At 36.8% G+C, this 21,119-nt stretch overlaps 1 protein-coding gene across 1 annotated transcript in view; it reads left to right on the top strand.

Annotated features, from left to right (window-relative positions):
* The window catches only part of MBD5 (methyl-CpG binding domain protein 5), a 520,295-nt gene extending 500,806 nt beyond the window's left edge, over window positions 1–19,489 (top strand). Inside the window, exons 13-15 of the mRNA XM_011943076.1 lie at window positions 8,752–8,825; window positions 16,070–16,145; window positions 18,882–19,489. Coding sequence (XP_011798466.1) covers window positions 8,752–8,825; window positions 16,070–16,145; window positions 18,882–18,953 — 222 coding nt within the window. The 3' untranslated portion in view covers window positions 18,954–19,489. The remainder of the gene's footprint in view (window positions 1–8,751; window positions 8,826–16,069; window positions 16,146–18,881) is intronic.
* The last annotated feature ends 1,630 nt before the right edge of the window (window positions 19,490–21,119 follow it).

Genomic DNA, 21,119 nt, shown 5'->3' with positions numbered 1-21,119 from the left:
TAGGTCAGCTTATGATCTTAGAAAGGCCTTTTTGGTCTTTAGAGGGATAGTAAATGTAGCAGATTACTGATATGCATTAGACATGTTCTGCAGTTTCTGAGATGATTTCCTAAAAGGTATGGTTTCTAGACATCGAATACTGTATAAACACAGTCTGCAGAGAACTAGAGAAAAAGCAAGGTGTAGCATAAAGAGGCATGGGTTTTGGGCACTCTGATGTGAGCCTAATCTTAGCTCTGCTAGTTACCTAAGTGGTGGTAGTAGGTATATTAATCTCCTAGAAGCTGCAGGCTACTCACCTCTTTCAAGTGAGAACATTAATTTCGATTCAAATAGATGCCTTAAGAATTCAATGCAATACTGTAAGTTATTATCTGGCACATCAAAGAGGTTCAGTAAACATTAACCTCCTATTCTCTGCCCTTTATGGTAGATAGTCTTATTAATTTAGGTTCCACCATTATGGAATTGTGGTAATTTGACCTTAGTTATTGTTTACCTCTGCATTGTCCATGTATAAAGGATTTATTAACCAGGTTGAGAGTAAAGGATTATAAGGATTATATTCAATGAATGAAATAGTTCATAAGTATGTTTACAGCACATGTACAAATCGGCATATCTGATTATAAGTTAGTGTTGGCTGTTAATTTCAAGCAGGAGTTCTACTTGGAAGCGTTTTAAAGCACTCAGTTTGTTGAGTGAACTTCAAAGTTCCTCTTTCCTCAATGTTTCTAAAAAAAAAATCAACTCAGACTTTCTTCGTCTACCTTCCCACATAACTCTCTTTCACACGTAAAACAATATTAATTAGTGGAGATTTTTAACAGCCTGTGAAAAGTTGGGATGAATTGCTTGTATGTATTACTTTCCTAAGATTGAAGCTATGTGACAGCATTGGAGGACATTATGTGCCTTGTATTCTACCACTCAGGAAGTACTATCTCCTTCCTAATATGTTTTTTCCCTTGGTTAACAATTTGTAATGAAGTACATTCTGGGCCGGGCACGGTGGCTCACGCCTGTAATCCCAGCACTTTGGGAGGCCGAAGCAGGCGGATCACGAGGTCAGGAGATCGAGACCATCCTGGCTAACACAGTGAAACCCCGTCTCTGCTAAAAATACAAAAAATTAGCCGGGCGTGGTGGTGGGCGCCTGTAGTCCCAGCTGCTCGGGAGGCTGAGGCAGGAGAATGGCGTGAACCCGGGAGGCGGAGCTTGCGGTGAGCAGAGATCGCGCCACTGCACTCCAGCCTGGGCGACAGAGCAACAGTCTGTCTCAAAAAAAAAAAAAAAAAGTACATTCTGGGACATAGTTATACTTGTTCTAAATAACTGGTGCAAGTTTCTCTCTGAACCATGAACCCTTTATTGTTCGTGGCTCAGTGACCAGGAATAAGACCTCAGTGCTGTGCTCCGTACATAGCCAGAACCAGACAGATTCAACTTCCAGATCTTGGCATAATGTTAGGGAATTCTTGGGAAGAAAATGGCTACCTCTGACATTACACCTCTATGCCTTAATATGCAAACATTTTTAAGCCTATGCAACTATGGAGGAAGTGGTTATCTTTATGTACCTATTTCATTAACTATTTAAATATAAAGAAAATGCTCTTGTTTTCTAAAATATATTTTACAATTTTCATCTGTCATCTTTGATTTTATGTTAACTGGCTTAAAAGGGTTGCCTCTCAAGCAGTAATAATCAAAAACTAAAATTTTTATTTTTTTCTGCATAGATCATTTTTACTTTTTGAACATCCTCCCTTTGGTCTTCATATATCATTGCTCTTACATTTGGTATATTCTGACCCAAGCCAAATTTAAGAAATAATTTATTACTAGACTGGCACCAAAATGTTTCTTTTCAATGACTGTTGTTGGACAGTTGCAGAAACACCTGATTACCAAAAAAAGTCTACGTCTCTGTTCTAGACTACCTGATTAAATGAAGACATTATTTTCAAAGCATAAGTGGGTAGGGTGTTCCCTCTTCCAAACTGCTCTTTGACTTTCTTCCACACAATTATTTCTGGCAAGTAGAGATAAAAACAGCTCTCTGGTAGTCATTCAAAACCGACAAAATTCATCTTTATTAAAACTCATGACCAAATTTATTGGGGGGCAATATATTTTCTGTATGTCAGTTCAGCATCACACGCACACGTGTTTTGACAGCGTGGAGCATAACCAGAGACAACTTACCTCGCATTCTGGGGGTGGGTAACTTAAGAAGCCGAGCCCGGAGAACTAACTTTGGGAGGTGCACCCTCCTGTGATGTTCAGACATTTTACTTTGAAGAACGTTGTTTGTGTGTTTATCAGTGTTAGCTGTTTATATTCTTTGGTACTATAATTCTCTGTTGAGAATGTTCTTGGTGCATTCACTTTGCCTTATCTATTTTCTTAACCGCTGTTGGAAATGAATCCTTTTCTCTGTACCACAGCATCCACAATACTTGGGTTGCATTTTGGCTGGTAGTGTGACAGAGGCAATCAATGCCTGTCAGCACCAGAATCTCCTTGAAAGGGAGCAAAATAGTTTTTCAAAAGTAATAAGAAAGATAAAATCCAGGCCAACAAAGTCAATTCCTGATCAGAATTTGAAAGATAATAAAAATGAAGAACTAGCGAAGACCAAAAATGTGACTATCAAGAAAAAGACCAAGCTGAGTAAAACAACTGTAAATTTTACTATAGTGAATTGTGAAATATTGTGAACTTTTTTCCTGAGCCAGATTAAAGAGGACTAGGAGGCCTGTCTTCATTCACGTAGGTAACTGAGCCCAGCGCAGACTACATGAGCTTGTTCATACAATGTCAGATAGGAAGCAGGAAATAGAATCTAGGTCTGAGGCAACTACTTGCTTCTGTTACATGAACTTTTAAGCATTGTTTCCTTAGAAATTACAAGCTTATCTGAAACATTTATTTCTATCTATGTGTTGTGGATTAATATGCAAATTATTGTCACATTTAGAATGGCTTTACCCCCATCCTGTAATGTAGTTCCCCAGTGCTTAAAAACACTGCTATGCAAAGTGAAGAAGCAAGGAAGCACCGAAAAAGGCCTCAGATAATGCCATGGACTAAATTGTGATAAAGAGAATTTGGTTAGTTCATTGGAAAAAGTTGGGATTCATTTAAAGGAATGATTAGTACTCTGCCATGAGAACTTTGTACTATTGTTGGAAAACAATTAGGTTCATCTTGTCTGTCACAGGTGAATCAACTTTTTACCCTAAATTATTTATCATATAATATTAATTCCCAGTCTTTTAAAAATATTGCACTTAAGTTAGCAGGAATTTTTTCAGTTTGAAGATGTTATTTTTAAAAATATATATTATTTTTAATATTTACTGTTTAATAAATGTTTGATAATGAACTTAATAAATGCCTCATATTTGCTTTCTACTTCAGAGCTGTATTTCCCAGACTCCAGCTAAAGTTGCAATTACATATATTATTATTTACTTAAATTTTTTCTTTAAATTTATCACTTAATTGATTCATTCAATAAATATTTATTAGGCACATATGTACTAGGCACTATTCAAGTCACTTTTTAAATTTAAACAACTTTAGTTTTATCCTAGGATATTGTATGTGTAAAATCGTAATGTTACTTGTATTTTTCTAATGTAAACTTATATGAATAATATGACTATTAAAAATTTGCAAAGGAGGCTGGGCACAGTGGCTCACACCTATAATCCTAGTGCTTTGGGAGTCCGGGATCAGAGGATCACTTGAGGCCAGGAGTTCAAGACTAGCCTGGGCAACATAATGAAACCCCATCTCTACAAAAAATTGTTAAAAATTAGCAGGCATGGTGCTGTACACCTGTGGTCCCAGCTACATGGGAGGCTAAGGTAAGGTGGTCACTTGAGCCCATGAGGTCAAGGCTGCAATAAGCATGCCAGGCATGGTGGTGCACCCCTAAAATTTTAGCTACTTGGAAGACTGAGGTGGGAGGATCACTTGAGTTCTGGAATTCAAGGTCACAATGAGCTATGATCACACCACTGCACTCCAGTCTGGGTGACAGAGTGGAGACCTTGTCTCTAAAAAAAAAAAAAACAAACAAAAAGAATATTTAAAGGTTTGTCCATGTTTTACCTAAAATAAGTTTACATACCACCAGTGGCACTTTGGACTGCTTTGGTGTTCAAAAAGCACCTTCATGTTTGTGGTCATTTTAGATCCTTTCAATAACCCGTAAAGATGTGCAGAATTATCCCCATTTTACAGATGGGAGAACTGAAGCTCAGAAAAGTGGCATCCCAAAGAATACAAATCACGGGTAGTTAAGCCAGGTCCCAACCTTGGTATTCTACTCTAAATTTAGCACTCCTTACATTATGCCATTCCCCAGCAACAGGACTTTAAAGAAATGGAATGGGGAAGTAAAGAATGAAAAGGAGAGCTTGAGGTCAACTCTGTTATGAGATCAATGATGTGGCTAGTGCTCCATTATTCTTTGATATTTGCACAACAGCTCTGCTTCAGCAATAAGGAGCACCAAAGAATTCACAAAGAGAGGTGTTATCAAGATTAAAGCCTGCAGAAAAATTTAATGTAATCTCCAGTTAACCAGCTGTATTTAAAAGTGATCTAGGATCATTGATCCAGGTTCTTCATTTTTGTTTGCTTTTTGTTTTGTTTCTGAGATGGAGTCTTGCCCTGTCGCCCAGGCTGAAGTGCAATGGTGTGATCTTGGCTCACTGCAACCTCCGCCTTCCGGGTTCAAACAATTCTGCCTCAGCCTCCTGAGTAGCTGCGATTACAGATGCCTGCGACCACGCCCAGCTATTTTTTGTATTTTTAGTAGAGATGGGGTTTCACCATGTTGGCCAGGCTGGTCTTGAACTCCTGACCTCATGATCTGCCCACCTCGGCCTCCCAAAGTGCTGGGATTACAGGCGTGAGCCTCCTTGCCCAGCCAGATCCAGGTTCTTCAAATATGTACTATACCTCTCTTTCGAGGGTTGGTGTACCTCTCTGAAGGGTTTATGTCTTCTTTTGTCAGACTTTAAGTTTCTCCTGAGATACATGAGGTCCCACTGTGCTGACACCAAATCAAAAACTTAATTAAATTACCAAATGTGTAATATGGGCCTTCTGAACAAATAAGCAAATAAGCAACCAGAGGTTTAGCCTTGTTCAGAAAAACTCTTAATCATCCACCACATAGTAATGTCTGGCTTCATGAATATGTTTCTGTCCACACTGAACAAACTGTAAAACTATTTATTTTGAAGAATTATTGTATCTAAACAATTTGAATGAAAGAAGAGTTTTTAATAGTCAAAAAGTATTGGTAGGGCACGATGGCTCATGCCTTTAATCCTAGCACTTTTGGAGGCCAAGGCAAGCAGATCACTTGAGCCCAGGAGTTTGAGATCAGCTTAGGCAACATAATGAGACCCCTGTTTCTACAAAAAAATTTTTAAAAATTAGCTGGGCATTGTGGCACACACCTGTGGTCCCAGCTACTCAGGAGAGTGAAGTGGGAAGATTACTTGAAGCCCAGGAAGTCGAGGCTGCCATGAGCCAAGATCACACCACTGCATTCCAGCCTGGCCAACAGAGCGGGACCATGTTCAAAAAAAAAAAAAAAAATTTAACATTTAACGTATGTGTATATTTATACATTAATAAGTGAACTATGAATACATATAAATTCCAGGTAACTTTATGATTCTTAAATGGCATGAGTAAGGAGTTACACCATGATGGCCAGTACTGTTAGCATCATTGCTATCAGCACGAAACTGTGAGTAGATGATGAGCAAAGATAAAAGATAAAGCCCTCTCCTAAATTCTCACTAAGATAGAGTTAAATAATTTGTGAAACTCCTGGCTTGTGATTGTACAAGAATACAAGATTTTAATTATAGATAAAAGTATTATCTTAAATTACTTGTTCCTTTAGTGTAAGTTTTATAAAAATATTTGTGTGTTTAACCTTTTTAATGTTACATTTATGTATATGATTTCCTCGTACTTTTTTAAATTTACAAGTTAGCTAAGTAATTTACAAGGGAGTGTTCATTAAATATGATTTCTATTTAACTAGAAGCTGAATTTATTTTGTTGTTCTCTGATACCATTTTGGGAGGGTATCTTTAAAGTTTCTTGAATATTTTTCAAATGTATAAATATTTCCCCAGAAAAAACATGCACTCTTCATATATATTTCACAACACAGTAAAGTGCTGAAATCCTGAAACAAACTAAACTTTCTTCTGAATATGTATGATCTTGTTATAGCAGAAATGCACAGAGGTATATATCTTACTTATATTTAGTTTCAGAAAGACTATCTTTGCTTTCTTTTTCAAGGTCATTTAATCCTTTATAAATAATATAGTTCATTATAAGAGTATGTTAGAGGCTTAGAGGCAGATTTAAATGAAGAAACCGTGGTAGAGTATTAGTTCAGAAAAAATATCCCTGGAAAATTATTCAAGCATAAAAAAATTGAGTATAAATTTGAGCAAGTTGTCATCTAAATTTTGTAGAAATATAATTTTAAATAGTTTGACCTAAATTTTTTAGTGTGCCTGTGTGTGTGTATTTTATATATGTGTGTGTAATTTTATATATATAAATGCTATATATATATATATATAAAATGACTATATCTCAATGTACGTTGGAGTTGGTATGGTGGAGAGAAGTTGAGCACGTTGGAGTCAGACCTGAGTTTCAGTTCTGGCCATGTTATTTAAATGCACCAAGTCCCATCTGTAATACTATAAAAGTAATACTAGTTTGCAGTAGTATCATATTAAATGATAAAACAGTGCCTTTTACATAATAAATGCACAAGAAATGTTTTTACTGTCCCTTATTCCATAATTAATTAAAAATAAAAATTGAAGACTTAAAAAAGTACTCTGACCTAACTTTGTTTTTTAAATTAAGACCGATGGGGTAAGTTTTAATTGCTGTGTCTTGCTTTGTTTCATTGTGAATCTGATTCTGTGACCAGATTAACCCCTTCTGAGATCCCTCGCTACACCAGTTTAACTCTAATAGAAGTTTATGTTATATAGCACAACTCCTTTCCTGCTGCCAAGAAGCTTATTTAAATATAAGTGGAATCATTTATTGATTACAAAACTGAAATATGCAAAGCATTTTTCATATCCCCTTCATGTGAGTGAATACAGGATGGAGGCTCATTTCTAACATGAAATGTGAAAGTGCACGCAGGCACCTTTTTTTTTTTAAACAACACATGGATACATTTAGCTTACTTTAGCTTTTCCAATGGTCCCAGTAACCCATTAGGGCACTTTTCTTTATGTGAAGTGTTATTGGAACAAAGTTGTCTCTTGTGCTGCCACACAGTGAGTTGGGTATGTATGAACTTGTGTATAAGACATTTGTGCGGGCAAAAAACAAAAACATGAAAAGGAAAACATTTCCGTTATTTGACGGTTTTTCTCATTGAATATTAGAAATGCTTGTTTTCAGACTTAATGATGAAAACCTCTCGTTAATCATAACTGTGTTCTAGATTTGAAGGGGTCATAGAGAAGTTATTTCTAAAGGACATTCATGAGTCAATCTTGAGGATACAAAGGCAAAAGTTAATAATCATTTCATTGCTTATTAGTGTTTATTTTCTTACCCATGAGGCATTTTGTTCAACTCTGTATCTTTATATAACAGTGGATTGGGGGTTGGAGGAGAAATGGGGGTAAAGTGGCTGGCTTTCACCCCAGCTGAATAGCTGAGTTACTTGCCTTGAAACTATGCTTACACAGCAAGCAACACTATTTTTACTTAGATTGTGTGTGTGTGTGTGTGTGTTACAGAATAAAAATAGCCATGTTTTTTAAAAGTGTTTTTATTCCCAAGTCACATACAAGTTTTCCTAATTATTAATTGTTTTTATTGTGGGGAGGTGGCTTCAAGAACCACGATAGAGATTCTCAGGGGTGTGTAGCAAAGGTTGCACGCTCCACACACATACATATCCCCCCACCACCCTTGGTGGCTGACCTCTGTTGACATAACTGACTACACACAGACTGGCAGTCAGAAAGCAAGATAGGACAAAGGACACACCCACAAGGCGTAGCAACACCCTTTTCTCATGTTTGATGGCCTCTGTACACTGCCAAATGTGCACTAGGTCATGATCATTGCTGAATGCTAAGATAAATGTTCAACAAGACTTGTCACATTTTAATTTTCACAGCAGTTCTAGCAGGAAGGTAGGTATTATTGTCCTCATTTTACAAAGGAGGAGACTGAGGCTCAGAAAATGTGTTTTACTCCTACTAGGAAGTGAAAAGTAGGATTCAAACTTTGATCTCTTGGCTCCAAAGCCCACTCACTTCACACTAACTACCACTCTTGTCTTCCCCTGATCACAGTAGTCTGATACTGCAGATTTGCAGTTGCTAAGAAAGTGAACCAGGATCTCTGATTTTTATGATTTTGTGAGTTGAAGGTTGTTTAAATTCCAGATCTTATTCCCAAAATATTATTTTCAAAATGTTGACAATTTTAAAGCCAAACAGCTTTTCAGTTCCACTGATGTTGCAGCCTGGAGCCACAGAATCAACCTCTAATGATTGAGTGAGAACAGAAGATTTGACAAGGCAGTGAAGGTTAAGGCTCCCCTCCCCGCCAGTGCAGCACCTGCTCGAACGGCAGGAAAGTAAACACCATGTTTAACAATTACAGGTCTGGGTAATGTGGTTTGGTCTTCATACCTTCACTCAGGTGGAGCCCGAGAAGTTGAAGACACTAACGGAAGGTTTGGAAGCCTACAGCCGTGTCCGGAAAAGGAACAGAAAGTAAGCACTGTTTAAAGATTTTACTTTGTTTTTCAAGGATATAATTTACTGTTTTTTCATCAAAGGGACAATGAAATCTCACTGATTCTGTCCATGTTGTGACCTGCCTAAGTAAAGTTTGTTACCACCAAAGAGGACCGTTATAGACAAGCCAAATTAGTGATTACAGAAAATATCCTCTTAACAATTTATGTTTACACTCTGTGTAATATTTGCCTCTTCATCAGTTCTTTCTTCATTCCCTGCATCTTCATTCCTCTCATTTAGTGGAAAATAAAATATAATTCATATTGTCAACATATAGGAATTAAATAGGCTCTGGAAGTGTAGTGAATCATTCCATTTGCACTTCAAATAATTTGGGGAGTAAATACCCCTCGTTGTACACGTAAATAATTTTGGCAGATTAACTACTAGTCAAAGTGATGCAAAATAAAGATTTTTTCGTTGTTGCATCAGGGGTGTGGACTTGAAAGTAAGTTTTCTTTGGAATTACAACAAGAAGTTGAATTTCAGGCCAGTGTTATTCAAGTTTTTCTAAATATTTATTTTCTGAATAAATGTAGTACAGACAAGCAGATAATATTCGAAGCACAGTTTTTACTGGGATACAATGTATGTTTATGTATCATAACTATTATTTCATATTAAGGTAGAGAACTACAAATGTGCTTCTCTATATGTACATAGAAAGCTATTTAAAAATGTGTAATTGATATACCTGTTCCGTTGCTATACTAATTTCCACATTATCAAGCAACCAAGAATTACATATTAATTAACTTTTATCCATTTGCAAAATGATCCTCACATTTCCCCCAAATATTGACACATAGGCTTAATGTGTTTATGTATTATCATCTTCCTAAAAATACCATTTTAACTTCTGTTTGTACATCAAGACTTACAAAGTGGAGATCAGAATGATTCATAGTGTATCTTGCATAGAAGGCTTATCTAATGATATCAGTAATATCTATTAGAAAGCATTCTCTTTCACTTTATGGTGTTTCCCATAATTCTGGCCAGAGGCATAATTTTAGAAGTCAACAAATCTTAGGAAGACTCTTCACCTCAATAAAAGGTATCTGAAAAGATGACAGCTGCAAGGGGCAAATTCCTATGTCTCTATGTCCTGGACTCCTTTAAAAGGTAGCAAATTGGTATTGGTTTTGTGAAAGGCCAAGTTAATTGCCAGATAACATCCCTCTAGACCTGGTAAGGAAAACAGGGATCAGGGTCCCTTCTACTCTTACTGAAGCACACTTGCTATGCAGAGCTTAGCAACAAGATAAGGCCACTAAAATTAATACAAGGTCTGGATGAAAGGAGGAAAATTGCAAATTATCTGCATCACAAATTTGCAGTGGGCCAGTTGCTGTAAACTATTCAACAGTACCCATTTCTTTGGTATAAAAGAGCCCTAACAATGTTTCCTACAGTGAAACATGCCAGTTACTTGGATTATGTACAAAATAAAGTTAATAACAGAAATAAAATAACTCCTCCAAATATTCAAATACACTGCCTTGAAATGAGCTGAATTTTCCCCAAGTATTTGCTATTAAGCAATTTCTGAAAGGTAACGAGTAACAAACTACAATTTTAAAAATTTTTCTTCAAAGCCAATTTCCTATTTGTAGCAAATTAATGTGAGATCTATCTAAAGGAATTCTCCTCATGATAACCATAAACTTAAAGTACAGATTGGAGAAGTAAAAGTAGAAAATACAAAACTAACACTTATAAAAAGAACTTTATTTACCATACTATTGTCTAAGCAGACAGACTTTCGTTTTTGATGCCTAGTAGAATGCTTTACATTTTGCACATGTAATTGTAAATTCATCCTTTTATTCTCCCAGTCACAAGATGGGCCAAAATTACTGAATCCATTTGCAGATGCGGACACTCAGACTGAAATAGTTTAAATAATTAGTTGAAAGTCCCACAACTGATAAATTATATGTTGAAACAAATCATTTTTTAATTCATGCATGTATTCCCAATTTAAGGAGACAAATTTAGCAAAAAATCTGTGCCAGGAACAGTGCTACAGTCCCTGAAGTTCACCGTTTAGTGAAAGAGACAGATGCAGAAACAAATAATTCAAATGTCAAAATTGCAACAACAGCAATATATATACTATATTTTGGGGTCATAGGGAAAGGGCAGGTAAAGGAAGCGTTCCTAGAGGGGATGATATGTGGGCCAAGCCTTAAACACTACATAGGCATCAGCCACACAAAGGAAACAAAGACCAAGATGGGTGGGATAGTGTGTAGATGAGAGCAGCAGTTGGATTTTGAGGACTATAAAGTATCGGATGGGAAGTTACAAGAGGTATAAGCAGGAACCAGATCAAAAAGGGCCTAGTAAGGGCAAATAGGATGTTTTACTGTTTTGGAAGTGCCTAAAGGAGGCAGGTGGTTGCATTTTTCACCTTAGGTATGGCGATGTAGGAGGACAAATTTTAAGGCAACAATATTGAAGATGAAGAGATTATTCAGGAGCCGTGGCAGAATACAGGGGAGAACGAGGACCCAAACCAGGAGCTGGTGGAGTTGGGGATGAGGATGGAAGAGAAGGAATGTGGTCAAGAAATACTTAGGAGGTAAAATAGAAAGAACATGGGGTGATTGATCAGATTGTAAAGGAAAGGGAACAAAATCAAGGACAGCTCTCAGGTTTTCAGCTTGGGTGACTTGGTAGGTTGTAGAAACACTGACTGAAGTGGAGGTTACAGGGGGAAGCTGTTGAGTACAGTTTGGGGTGCCTGTAGGATAGGCTGGACATACATGCCTGAAACTGGGGAGAAATGGTATTTGACAGTGTACAAATGACTGAAGTCACACAAAGATACTTTGACAAATTTGAAGAATAGTAGGCTAAGGATTGAACGTGCATTAGAATGAAGAAGATGGGAAGAATGGTCAGTGAGGAGGAGGAGAATCAGGGAAAGTAGATAGAGTCTCAGAAGTCAAAGACTGATAAAGTGATCAACAGAGGTCCAGTAAGACAAACACTGAAAAATCTCCATCCGATTAGACAGTTTGAAGGTCATTGCTAAACTTAAATGAGAACAGTTTCCAGTAGAGTGATGCGTATACACACAAAGTGGCTATGGGTTGAAGATTAAATAAGAATAAGGAAATAGGGAGAGGAGATGTAGATTATTTACTCTTCTTTCTACCCATAATGTGAAAATTTTCTGAAAAATAACAAAGAAAGAATTTTTTAAATGACAAAGATTTGACTGCTTTTGTAGACTGAGGGGAAGAAGAAAAGAGGAAAAGGCTGAAAAAGGAAGGTGTCATTTGGAACAAGATAATTAAGAGGTTGGTTTTTTACTTGGACTCAAGTCCTGTTTCTACCACTTCATAGCCGTATGTTCGTAATCTCCCTGAGCCTAAATTTTTCATTTCTAAAATGGGCATAATCCTATTTTAGAATCGTTGTAACATAGATAATATAGAGAGAGCCTCAGCACACTACTTGGCACATGTCATTTAGTAAATGGCTATTTTTCTTATAAAGATACAGGTGAAAGAAAGAAAATTATCTGTTATTTTTGCCAGTTGAAACATTCTACCATGATATTAGATGTTTAGAATTTTATGTAGTCGTTTTAATCCTCAGTGTCCTCAAACTATACAACAAACTACACAACAAATAAATATCTTTAAATGTATGTTCTAATTCTATCCTAATAGCAACATATTTATTTAACATACTACTTAGGACAATTTTGTACTTAAAAGCAGAAATAGCTTTATTAAAGAAAAATTCCATGGCTTTTACATATGTTATGGTTTTCATTTAAGCGAGGAGCAAATCTTCTGTCTATAGGTGTGTATACATTTCTTGGGAAACCTGATTTTTTGTGAATCTGGAAAACAATAAAGTGATTAAATAAATCATACTTTCACTTTAAAACCAAGGAATGATACTTACCATGTTAAATTTTCTTAGATCTTCATACATTCCCCGGGCATTCGGTTTCAGAGTGCAGGGTTCTTGACTTTTATGTCTCACCCATATTTGTTACATACTGGATGAAGTGAGTCACTTAAACTCTAAACTGACAGTGAAGAACAACTTGTAATTTCTCATTTCCCTTCTATTTCTTGTACTATTCATAGATGTGTACCTCGCTTTTTTAAAAAATTAGTGAATTTAAAGATAATATATGACAGTATAGCCAATGAAGTTGACAAGTGGCAATTATCTCCATTAATAATTAGAAATGTGATTATATGAACATCTATTACTTAATCAAGTAGGTTTTAGAGTGTCCATTAGTAAAAATGTTTATTATTAAATATCAGCGGGGAATAGAAAATAGTAGAAGAAACTCCACAGGGAGGCCCTCTGGACTGAAAGACTGAATTTTGACTAATTGTTCATTTCTTGAATTCATAGAGCTTTTTCTTCCTCCTTTAAGTTCATACTTCCCTGACCTGACTAGTAGCTGGTCTGCAGATTTGACATCTAGAAAGTCTCTCTTTATCTCTCAAATCTCATGATGTATACAAATAATTTCATGCCCCACATCTATGTATTTATTTTCTCTTCCAAAAGTAGTCATTTCTCCCTCTATTAACAACTATGTTGTGTTAAAGTTGAAACATTATACTAGTTTAGCTTGAATTAATGCAAAGTGTTTACAAATATTTTAAATATCTTGAAGAATGAGATGACAAAACTCATGAAACTTTTTTTCAACAAGTAATGTTGAATCGTTTTTGTGCTTGAATGGTAATTGTTATTGCAATTTTTCATGGTTAGGTAAAAGATTTTTACCTATGACTATTACTTTTGAAAACTATAGTCAAATATCCATGTTCTTCATTACAAAATTAGAATTGATTTCACCAATTCTTAAAAAGTCATGAAGTATCACATACAAACAGTTGTCATAATACCTATTCCATCAAATTGTTGTAAGGATTAAATGAGATAATGTATATAGAGTTTTAATACAATACTTGGCACAAAGACATTTTAAAATAAATAACAGGTATTTCTTTTACTAAGATTAAAGGTGAGAGAACCAAGGATCTCTGGAGGTTTTTCGTTAAAACATTGTAACTTCATTTTAAATATTTAGAACTTTATATAGTCAATTTTAAACTCCTAAGATATTCTAATCAAAATTTATGATAAATAAATGTCTTTTAAAACTTATGTTAATACATCAAACTTATGTTCATACAAAAGAAATAGTAAGGATAAATTTATTTAACACATTACACACAGTGTGATATTGTCAGGCAACGTGGCAATGATAATACTGTCAGAACCCTTGCCAAGCAGCCTCAGCAAACCCTAGGTGGCCTTACAGAGTGCTCCCAGGAGCTTGCTTGGCAGACACCTCATTAGGAAAACAACTGAGACTGACTCCATGAGATGACCAGGGCCCCTTGAAACTGGAATGGGTAGGTAAATGGAAGACAGTACATGCATAATAAAAAAACTTCTTACATAGCAGTTAGAAGGAATGAATAGATTATACAAACTAGATGGTATTTAAAACAGTTATAAGGAGAAAAAAAGTCAAGTATGTGTATCTGACACCTTTTGTGTGTGTATATTTTTAAAAACACACATAAAACAATACTAAAGTATAAAAGCAGACTAAAAGTTGAGGGGGGAAGGTGAGGGAAAATGGGACCAGGATGGATGACAACTGGGGACTCCAGCTTTATTTTTTTAATGTAAAAGACTTAAAGGAAATAGGTAATTTATTAACATTTCATTCCAGGAGGGGAATATATTAGGTTTATTTTATCCTGTGTACTCTGCATTTTTAAATTTCTAAAAGTGAATGACAAAAATATAAAAGCTAAAGACTAGCTTACAGGGCAGAGAAAGGTAGAGGGGAAGTGGTTGATGCCATATTACCCTTATAATTTGGTTAAAACCAATACACTAATTTTTCTTTTCAGTTAAACTGACCTAAGTACATATATTTTTTTTGAAACGTAGGACCATCTGGGCCACCTTTGACAAATGTTTTTGTTTAGCAAATACATAGAACATCTATGGTATGTCTAGCACTATGGTACTCAGGGGTGGAAAACTCGGAGTTCTCAAAGTGTGGACAGAAACTCAATGTATGCATTGTCCAGTCCTGGTGTGTGAGGATAAAACCTAGCGAAAGCTATGGTAAACTGAACTGAAGTTCAAAAATGTTTCGAAACACTCTGCTAACCAAACTAAATACGACAGCAAGCCAAATTCTCCCACGACTGCAAATTTCCAGTCTCCATGGTAGATGCTGAGATAGGACTTAACTCATGGAAACCCATGCTAACCGCCTGTTACGAAAACGTTACCTCCAGCAGCTTTTCTAGTAATTGTCATGACAGGATAAATGAAAAAAATCACCTTAGTATTTGGAAAAAATGGGTAATTACTTATTTGCGTAAAGGAGGAAAAACAAGTTAACAGTCAGGATGGGCAAAGTGTACATAACCACAGGGGTGGGTAGCATGGATTTACCTGATTTTAGTTCAACAGCTTCATAGATGTAAGCTTCAAAAATGGTAGATGCACCGTGTGTGTTATTCAGGCCAAACATGTGTAATGGAATGCTAAGTGGAGAGAAAAGGTCAGAGAAGTGATAGGCACCCTGAGGCTGTCATTCTTTATCTGTTCAAATATTTACATCATTTTGGCTTTTGGGAAAATGTGCTGGGGGGGTAGGATGGGAGCCTCAGGTGCGTCAGAGTTAAGCTGTTTCCCACCCTGGAACAGGCCCCGGGATTTCAGCCTTCACTAGCTCAACTCCAGAGCCAGAACGCTCCAGAGAGGGCAGAGGGAGCTCCCTAGTGGCCAGAGCCTGCAGTTCAGCCCCTCCGCCCTTCTTCTGGTCACACAGCCAGGCTGCCTGAGAAAGAAACAAGAAGCAATGCAGGACCGGCCGGAGCCAGGGAGCATGAGCAGTGTCTCTGGGAGAGGGAACCCGTGGCCCAACTTTCTTCCCAAATCACCAGATTGTGAAAGAAGCATAAGGAAGAGGAAGAAGTCCATCTCCCCGCCCGACAATCTGTTCAACTTTTCTTTTCGGTAGTTCTGTGACTTTAATCATTAGTATTCAGTGGTAAGAATCCCAGAGTGATGTTTTGTCATCTGAATTTTCCAAACGCGAGTATAAATTGGCTTTCTCTCGTGGAATTGGTACTTTTTTTGTTTTGTTTCTTTAATTTTTTAATCTGGTGTGTTGTTTTCATTAATTCCAGAAGTGGAAAGCTAAATAACCATTTAGAAGCTGCTATTCATGAGGCCATGAGTGAACTGGACAAAATGTCTGGGACTGTAAGTTAATTTATTTTTCCATTATACTGTGTTTCTTAGAAAATAAATTATGTTACACTTTTTGGTAAAGTCTCTTGAATATTGTCAAACAACTCACGTAGCAATACTAATTTACTAGCCTAGAAAAAGAAGACAAATATCAGAAAAGATTCAAAGTCATTTAAGAAAAAAAAAAAAAAAACCTACTGCATTAACTATGTCTTTCTTCCTGAGATAAGTAACTTTTGTTTTGCCACATAACATTCTTTTAAAATATGAGCAGCAAAATATTGATGTTCAAACCACAGCTTTCTGCACTTGACTCTGTGAATGGCCGTGGTCATTACTGTTGTCTATATATTTAGTAATGCAAATTTTGTTCTGTCCTTTGAACCAAAAGACAGAGGGGGTCAAGATCAAGAGTATATAGACCTCTCATATCTCATTTTTATTGAACTGTGCATGTAATAGCACTGAGTGTGAGAAGTTTAATCGTTATCCTCCAGTTCACACATTGACTGATGTAAATACTTAAAATATAATTTTGGTAATCTGTTAAAAATGTGAATTGTCTAGGCTATTTCGCATGAAAAGTAATTTATTTTATTTGACCTTATGTTACAAGGTTATCTGAATCCCAACAAACCATCCAATGGCAATTGAATGATGGGATTGGTATGGGTTTTAGAGATTTTGTAATCCAACCAACCCATCATTTCGCAGATGGATGAATTGAAGCCCTGAGACATTAAATTTCCTGATAAAATTATAGGAAAGATCTAGATTGGGGACTATAAACTCAAATGTTTTCTAGGACCAGTCAAATAGTATCAGTAAGTAAAGTGGGCCAGGTATGAGAAAACAGCAGTTGGAACGGATGAGAAATGCCAGTGAAGATCCATGGGTTAGGGTAGGCTACCAATCTAGAGGCTCAGCACAGTAAAAGCCATTACCCACTTGAGTCTGGTGCTGGTTGAGGAAGGGGTTGCTCCACACCAGGGCACAGATTCTTTCTGTATCTAGTGACCACCTCTCTTAGGACCTCAGAGTGCTTCATTATATCCTTTGCATTTTGCCTTGAAGGTAAAAGAAAAGAGCATGCTAAGAATACTGCCAGCATAGGTTTATGAGCCAGACTAGTCATTCTGTTGACTTTCCACTAACCTGACCTAATCACATGATCTTCTTAAGTAGAATAGGAAATAGAGCATAGAATGTGCCTGCCCAGGAAAAAGAGAAAATGAGTTGGGCCATCGTCTCTCTAGACTCTGCCTCAGGACATTTGGCCCTGGTGGAAATCAGGTAGTTGAGAGTAGTAAGGGCTGGGGCAACCTAGGAGGCATGTACTGTCTCCAGAAGGCATTCCGTCCATGCTCCAGCAGATCTTAGACATCTGGGAAATTGTGTTCATGTTGCAAGATCTTTCCATTTTTCATACAAAACTAGAAGTCTAGAGGTAAAATTTCTCATTTTTATGTGTTGACAACTGTTTTAAAAAATATTAAAGTGCCATATGGCTAAACAAAATACCATTTCAGGCCACATTTGGTCCACAGATTACTAGTTTGCAGTCTCAGTTATAAAAAGTTTCTTTCCTCAGTTATAAAAAGTTTTGGCTCTTTACTACAGACTAGTGGCTTTTAAAAATGTGTATGGAAAAGATTAGGAGGAATAGGCAGATTGAAAAACCCATAAATATTATTTAAAATTTGAAAATTTTTTTTTTAAAGCATTCTGCGTTTGAGTCTGGATAGCATTGCCCTTTGCTGTTGTCTAAACATTATTTTTAAGCATGTAATTGAGCCAACTTGTAGTGGATCTTGAGAGTCAATTGTACTCATCTCTTCCTAACTCTAAGTCCTGTGACATAAGGTTGGCCAGGATGAAAGTTTTACACCACAGAAACTGGCAAAATGCTACAATGGACTTGTGTCCAAATGCTGATAAAGCATTTGCTACACCACTGCCTTGGGTTCATCCCTCCTCTCCTGGGTCTTTGGACCTTGCTCCTTCCCACCGATAGCTACAAGACAATTTGATCACTCCCTCCTCCAAATTGTATCTGCTATCTAATGCTGCTCAGCCACTGCTCAATCTGATGAACAGCACTAAATGTTGCTAGTTCCTGCATTAGTACATAAAGAACGGTGAATTGTATTAACTGCTCCTCCCAGACTACACAATTTCATATCTGCCAACAGATGATAGTGGTATTCTCTTTTCCATTTTGATTCTTCTCATGAACAAACATCCTTAGGCTGAGCTATGTGTGCACGTTCTTGTAATTTGTGACCCTTCCTAGTCATTGTAAAATAAGTAGGGTAACAAAGTGAGGGAAAAAAAGGGGTATGTTTGTTGTATAATTATTCACTCTTCCAGGCTGTAGTGAAATTGGTGATCTAGGGTCTCTGACAGGGAAGGCTTTATTTTTGTTTTAAATGGACAATGGGGTAACAACTGCACATTGCATTTCCCATACTTGATTTTGTCCAGTTCATCCTTTGTTTTCCACTGTCTATTGGCACCCCCAGAGTGTTGCACTGCTTATGAGTTTCTAGCATTCTGCATTCTCTGTAGTGACTGTGGGCACACTGACATCTGGGGTCTTGGTAAACATTTGAAGTGCCTCAGGATATCAGTAACTGAAAGTGAAAGCCAGAGTCTACTCCCTACCCTGTTTCTTTGTCAGAAATTGTATGGTGTTTGTGATTTCATCCTCTGTTGTTGTTGTTTTTTTTTCTACCTTTTTATTTCCAGGTACACCAAATCCCACAGGGTGACAGACAAATGAGACCCCCCAAACCCAAGAGGAGGAAGATCTCCAGATAACAGAGACTACTCCACTAATGCGCAGTGTTTCATAAAGGAACATGCACAGATGTATCTGTATATAGGTATTGATATAGCCACTGTTATATCAATATTTAGACTATGGCAGATAGCTACCACCACCACAGGGTGCTAAAAGAAACAGTGATACAAAAGTTTTTTGATCAGGAAGGATAATGAATGCTGGAAAAACCAATCAAAATCTCTGTGTGATGAGAGTGATAAATGGTCAAGAGATTACTGAGAAACTCTTTTTCTATAATACTAAATTGTGATTATAAGAAATAGTCCAAATGTTTCTGAAGAATTTTCAATGTTGTATATAGAAAATACAGAATTTCATGGTGATATCAGAAATGTAAATATTGTACAATATTGTCATGTACAAGCGTCCCTAATGCACACTTTATCTTTTATTGTACAAAGAAATAGTGTACAAAATTCCTTGGTTTCTATGGAGTACACCTACCAGAGACTACCAGTGTAAAGTGATAAATAAAAATACAACCTAAATGCTTTTCTATGATAATGTAAAAGATGCTGTTTTTGTATTTAACAGCAGAGAAAAGGCATGATGATGTAATATCTGAATTATGACATACACTGCACACCACTGAGTGTCCATTTATATTGTGTGTTTGGAATGAACCTTGCCTGGAAGCACTGGACTCAATTTCGGGTGTCTAGGAAATTGCAACCTTGCAGATTTCTAAAGGGAAGAGGGCTCACAGGTCTAAATTAAGAATTCAGAAACTGCAACCATTTGTTGCATATTTTTTTTACCTAAGTTTTAAAATAGAATAGGTTTTATAAAAAAAAAAATCTTAGATGGAATATTTTACTCAGCCATTTCTGTAGTTAACATTTGATAGCCACCTGTTGAAGCAGATAGCTTATACTGACTGCACCATCGCTGGTGCTCAGAATTGAGGGTTTTTTTGCAAATGATATCTGACAAGGTAAAACTTTCTATTTCCACACATGGAGGCAAAAGCCCCACTTTGCAACCATTATCAGAGGTAAGGTTGATTATAATTCATTTTTTTTGTAGTGGCAAAAATAAATATGAACCATCAAAGCAAGTTTCATATCCATTCATCAGTATTACTTTACCCAGAAGTTAAGGTGGCTTACAAAATTATTAGCAATGGTAATTTTTTTATCAGTATTGTGTAACATATCAGATTTATTTTATTTAAAGAATTATTTATACCATTAACAGATTCTTATATATATTAATGTGGCTAAAATGTGCAGGTTAAATCTATTAACCAAATTATTTATATTATATTAAGTAAGAAAAAATGTGAAACAAATGTAGAGAGAAAATACTACATTACAAGTATACAAACCTAAAACTGTGAGCCATTGTAAAGTACAAGGTAATTAATAAGAAATGTAGCACAACATAATTTTCCGTCTTCTTCTCACAATTTTTGTGGTGGTGGTATTACCCTATCTTCTAGGCAGTTAAGCAAAGTTTAGGCTTCCAGCCTGACTTCAGTTGATGGATTGTGAAAAGAAGGGATCTATTATCCCTTTATTCTTGGAACCACCAGTCCCTGCCCCAAACCCTTAAACCCCTAGAGAGCACTGTCTTGTCCTCTAGCCTGGGGCTTAGGCAACAGTCTGCCACTCAGGCTTCTAGGAGGTTCTCCAATAGCAGGCTCAGCACCTCAACCTGCCCACCACCTCACCTACTGCTCCTCTCCCACCCACCGCCCAAACTCCTCAGTCCTGTCATGTAGCAGAGTTCCAGTAACTCAGGAAAATGGAGACCAAGGTCATTCCTTGAGTTGGTTTCTTAGGGCCACAGCACAGAGCATGCCACCTGGGCTCGCTTTTGATAGCAACAGCTCTTAGTTATTCCCCTAGGTCTCCTGTGTCTCTCTGTCCCTCTGTTCCACTTTCAACCTACCCCCAAGCCTGAAGGAATGCAACTGGCTACCCTGGGCTTCATGACCTCAAAGTAGGAACCCTTCCTTCAGGGGGTAGGTTCATTTTGTCTCTCTTGTAATGGTGGGATTGCCTGCCCAGTTCCTTCATGCAGTCACAGGAAGTGATCTTTTGTGTAGTTTAGTTGACACATGTTTATAAGTTGAAAGTTGATGTGGCTAATATGTTTAAACCATTAATGTCTTTTTTTTTTTTCGCCAACCTGTTTTT

Source organism: Colobus angolensis, unplaced genomic scaffold (assembly GCF_000951035.1).
Source record: "Colobus angolensis palliatus isolate OR3802 unplaced genomic scaffold, Cang.pa_1.0 Scaffold215, whole genome shotgun sequence".
In the NCBI taxonomy this organism is placed as follows: Eukaryota; Metazoa; Chordata; class Mammalia; order Primates; family Cercopithecidae; genus Colobus; species Colobus angolensis.
Note: the sequence above shows the minus strand (reverse complement) of the source record. Positions and strands in the feature narration are given on the sequence as shown.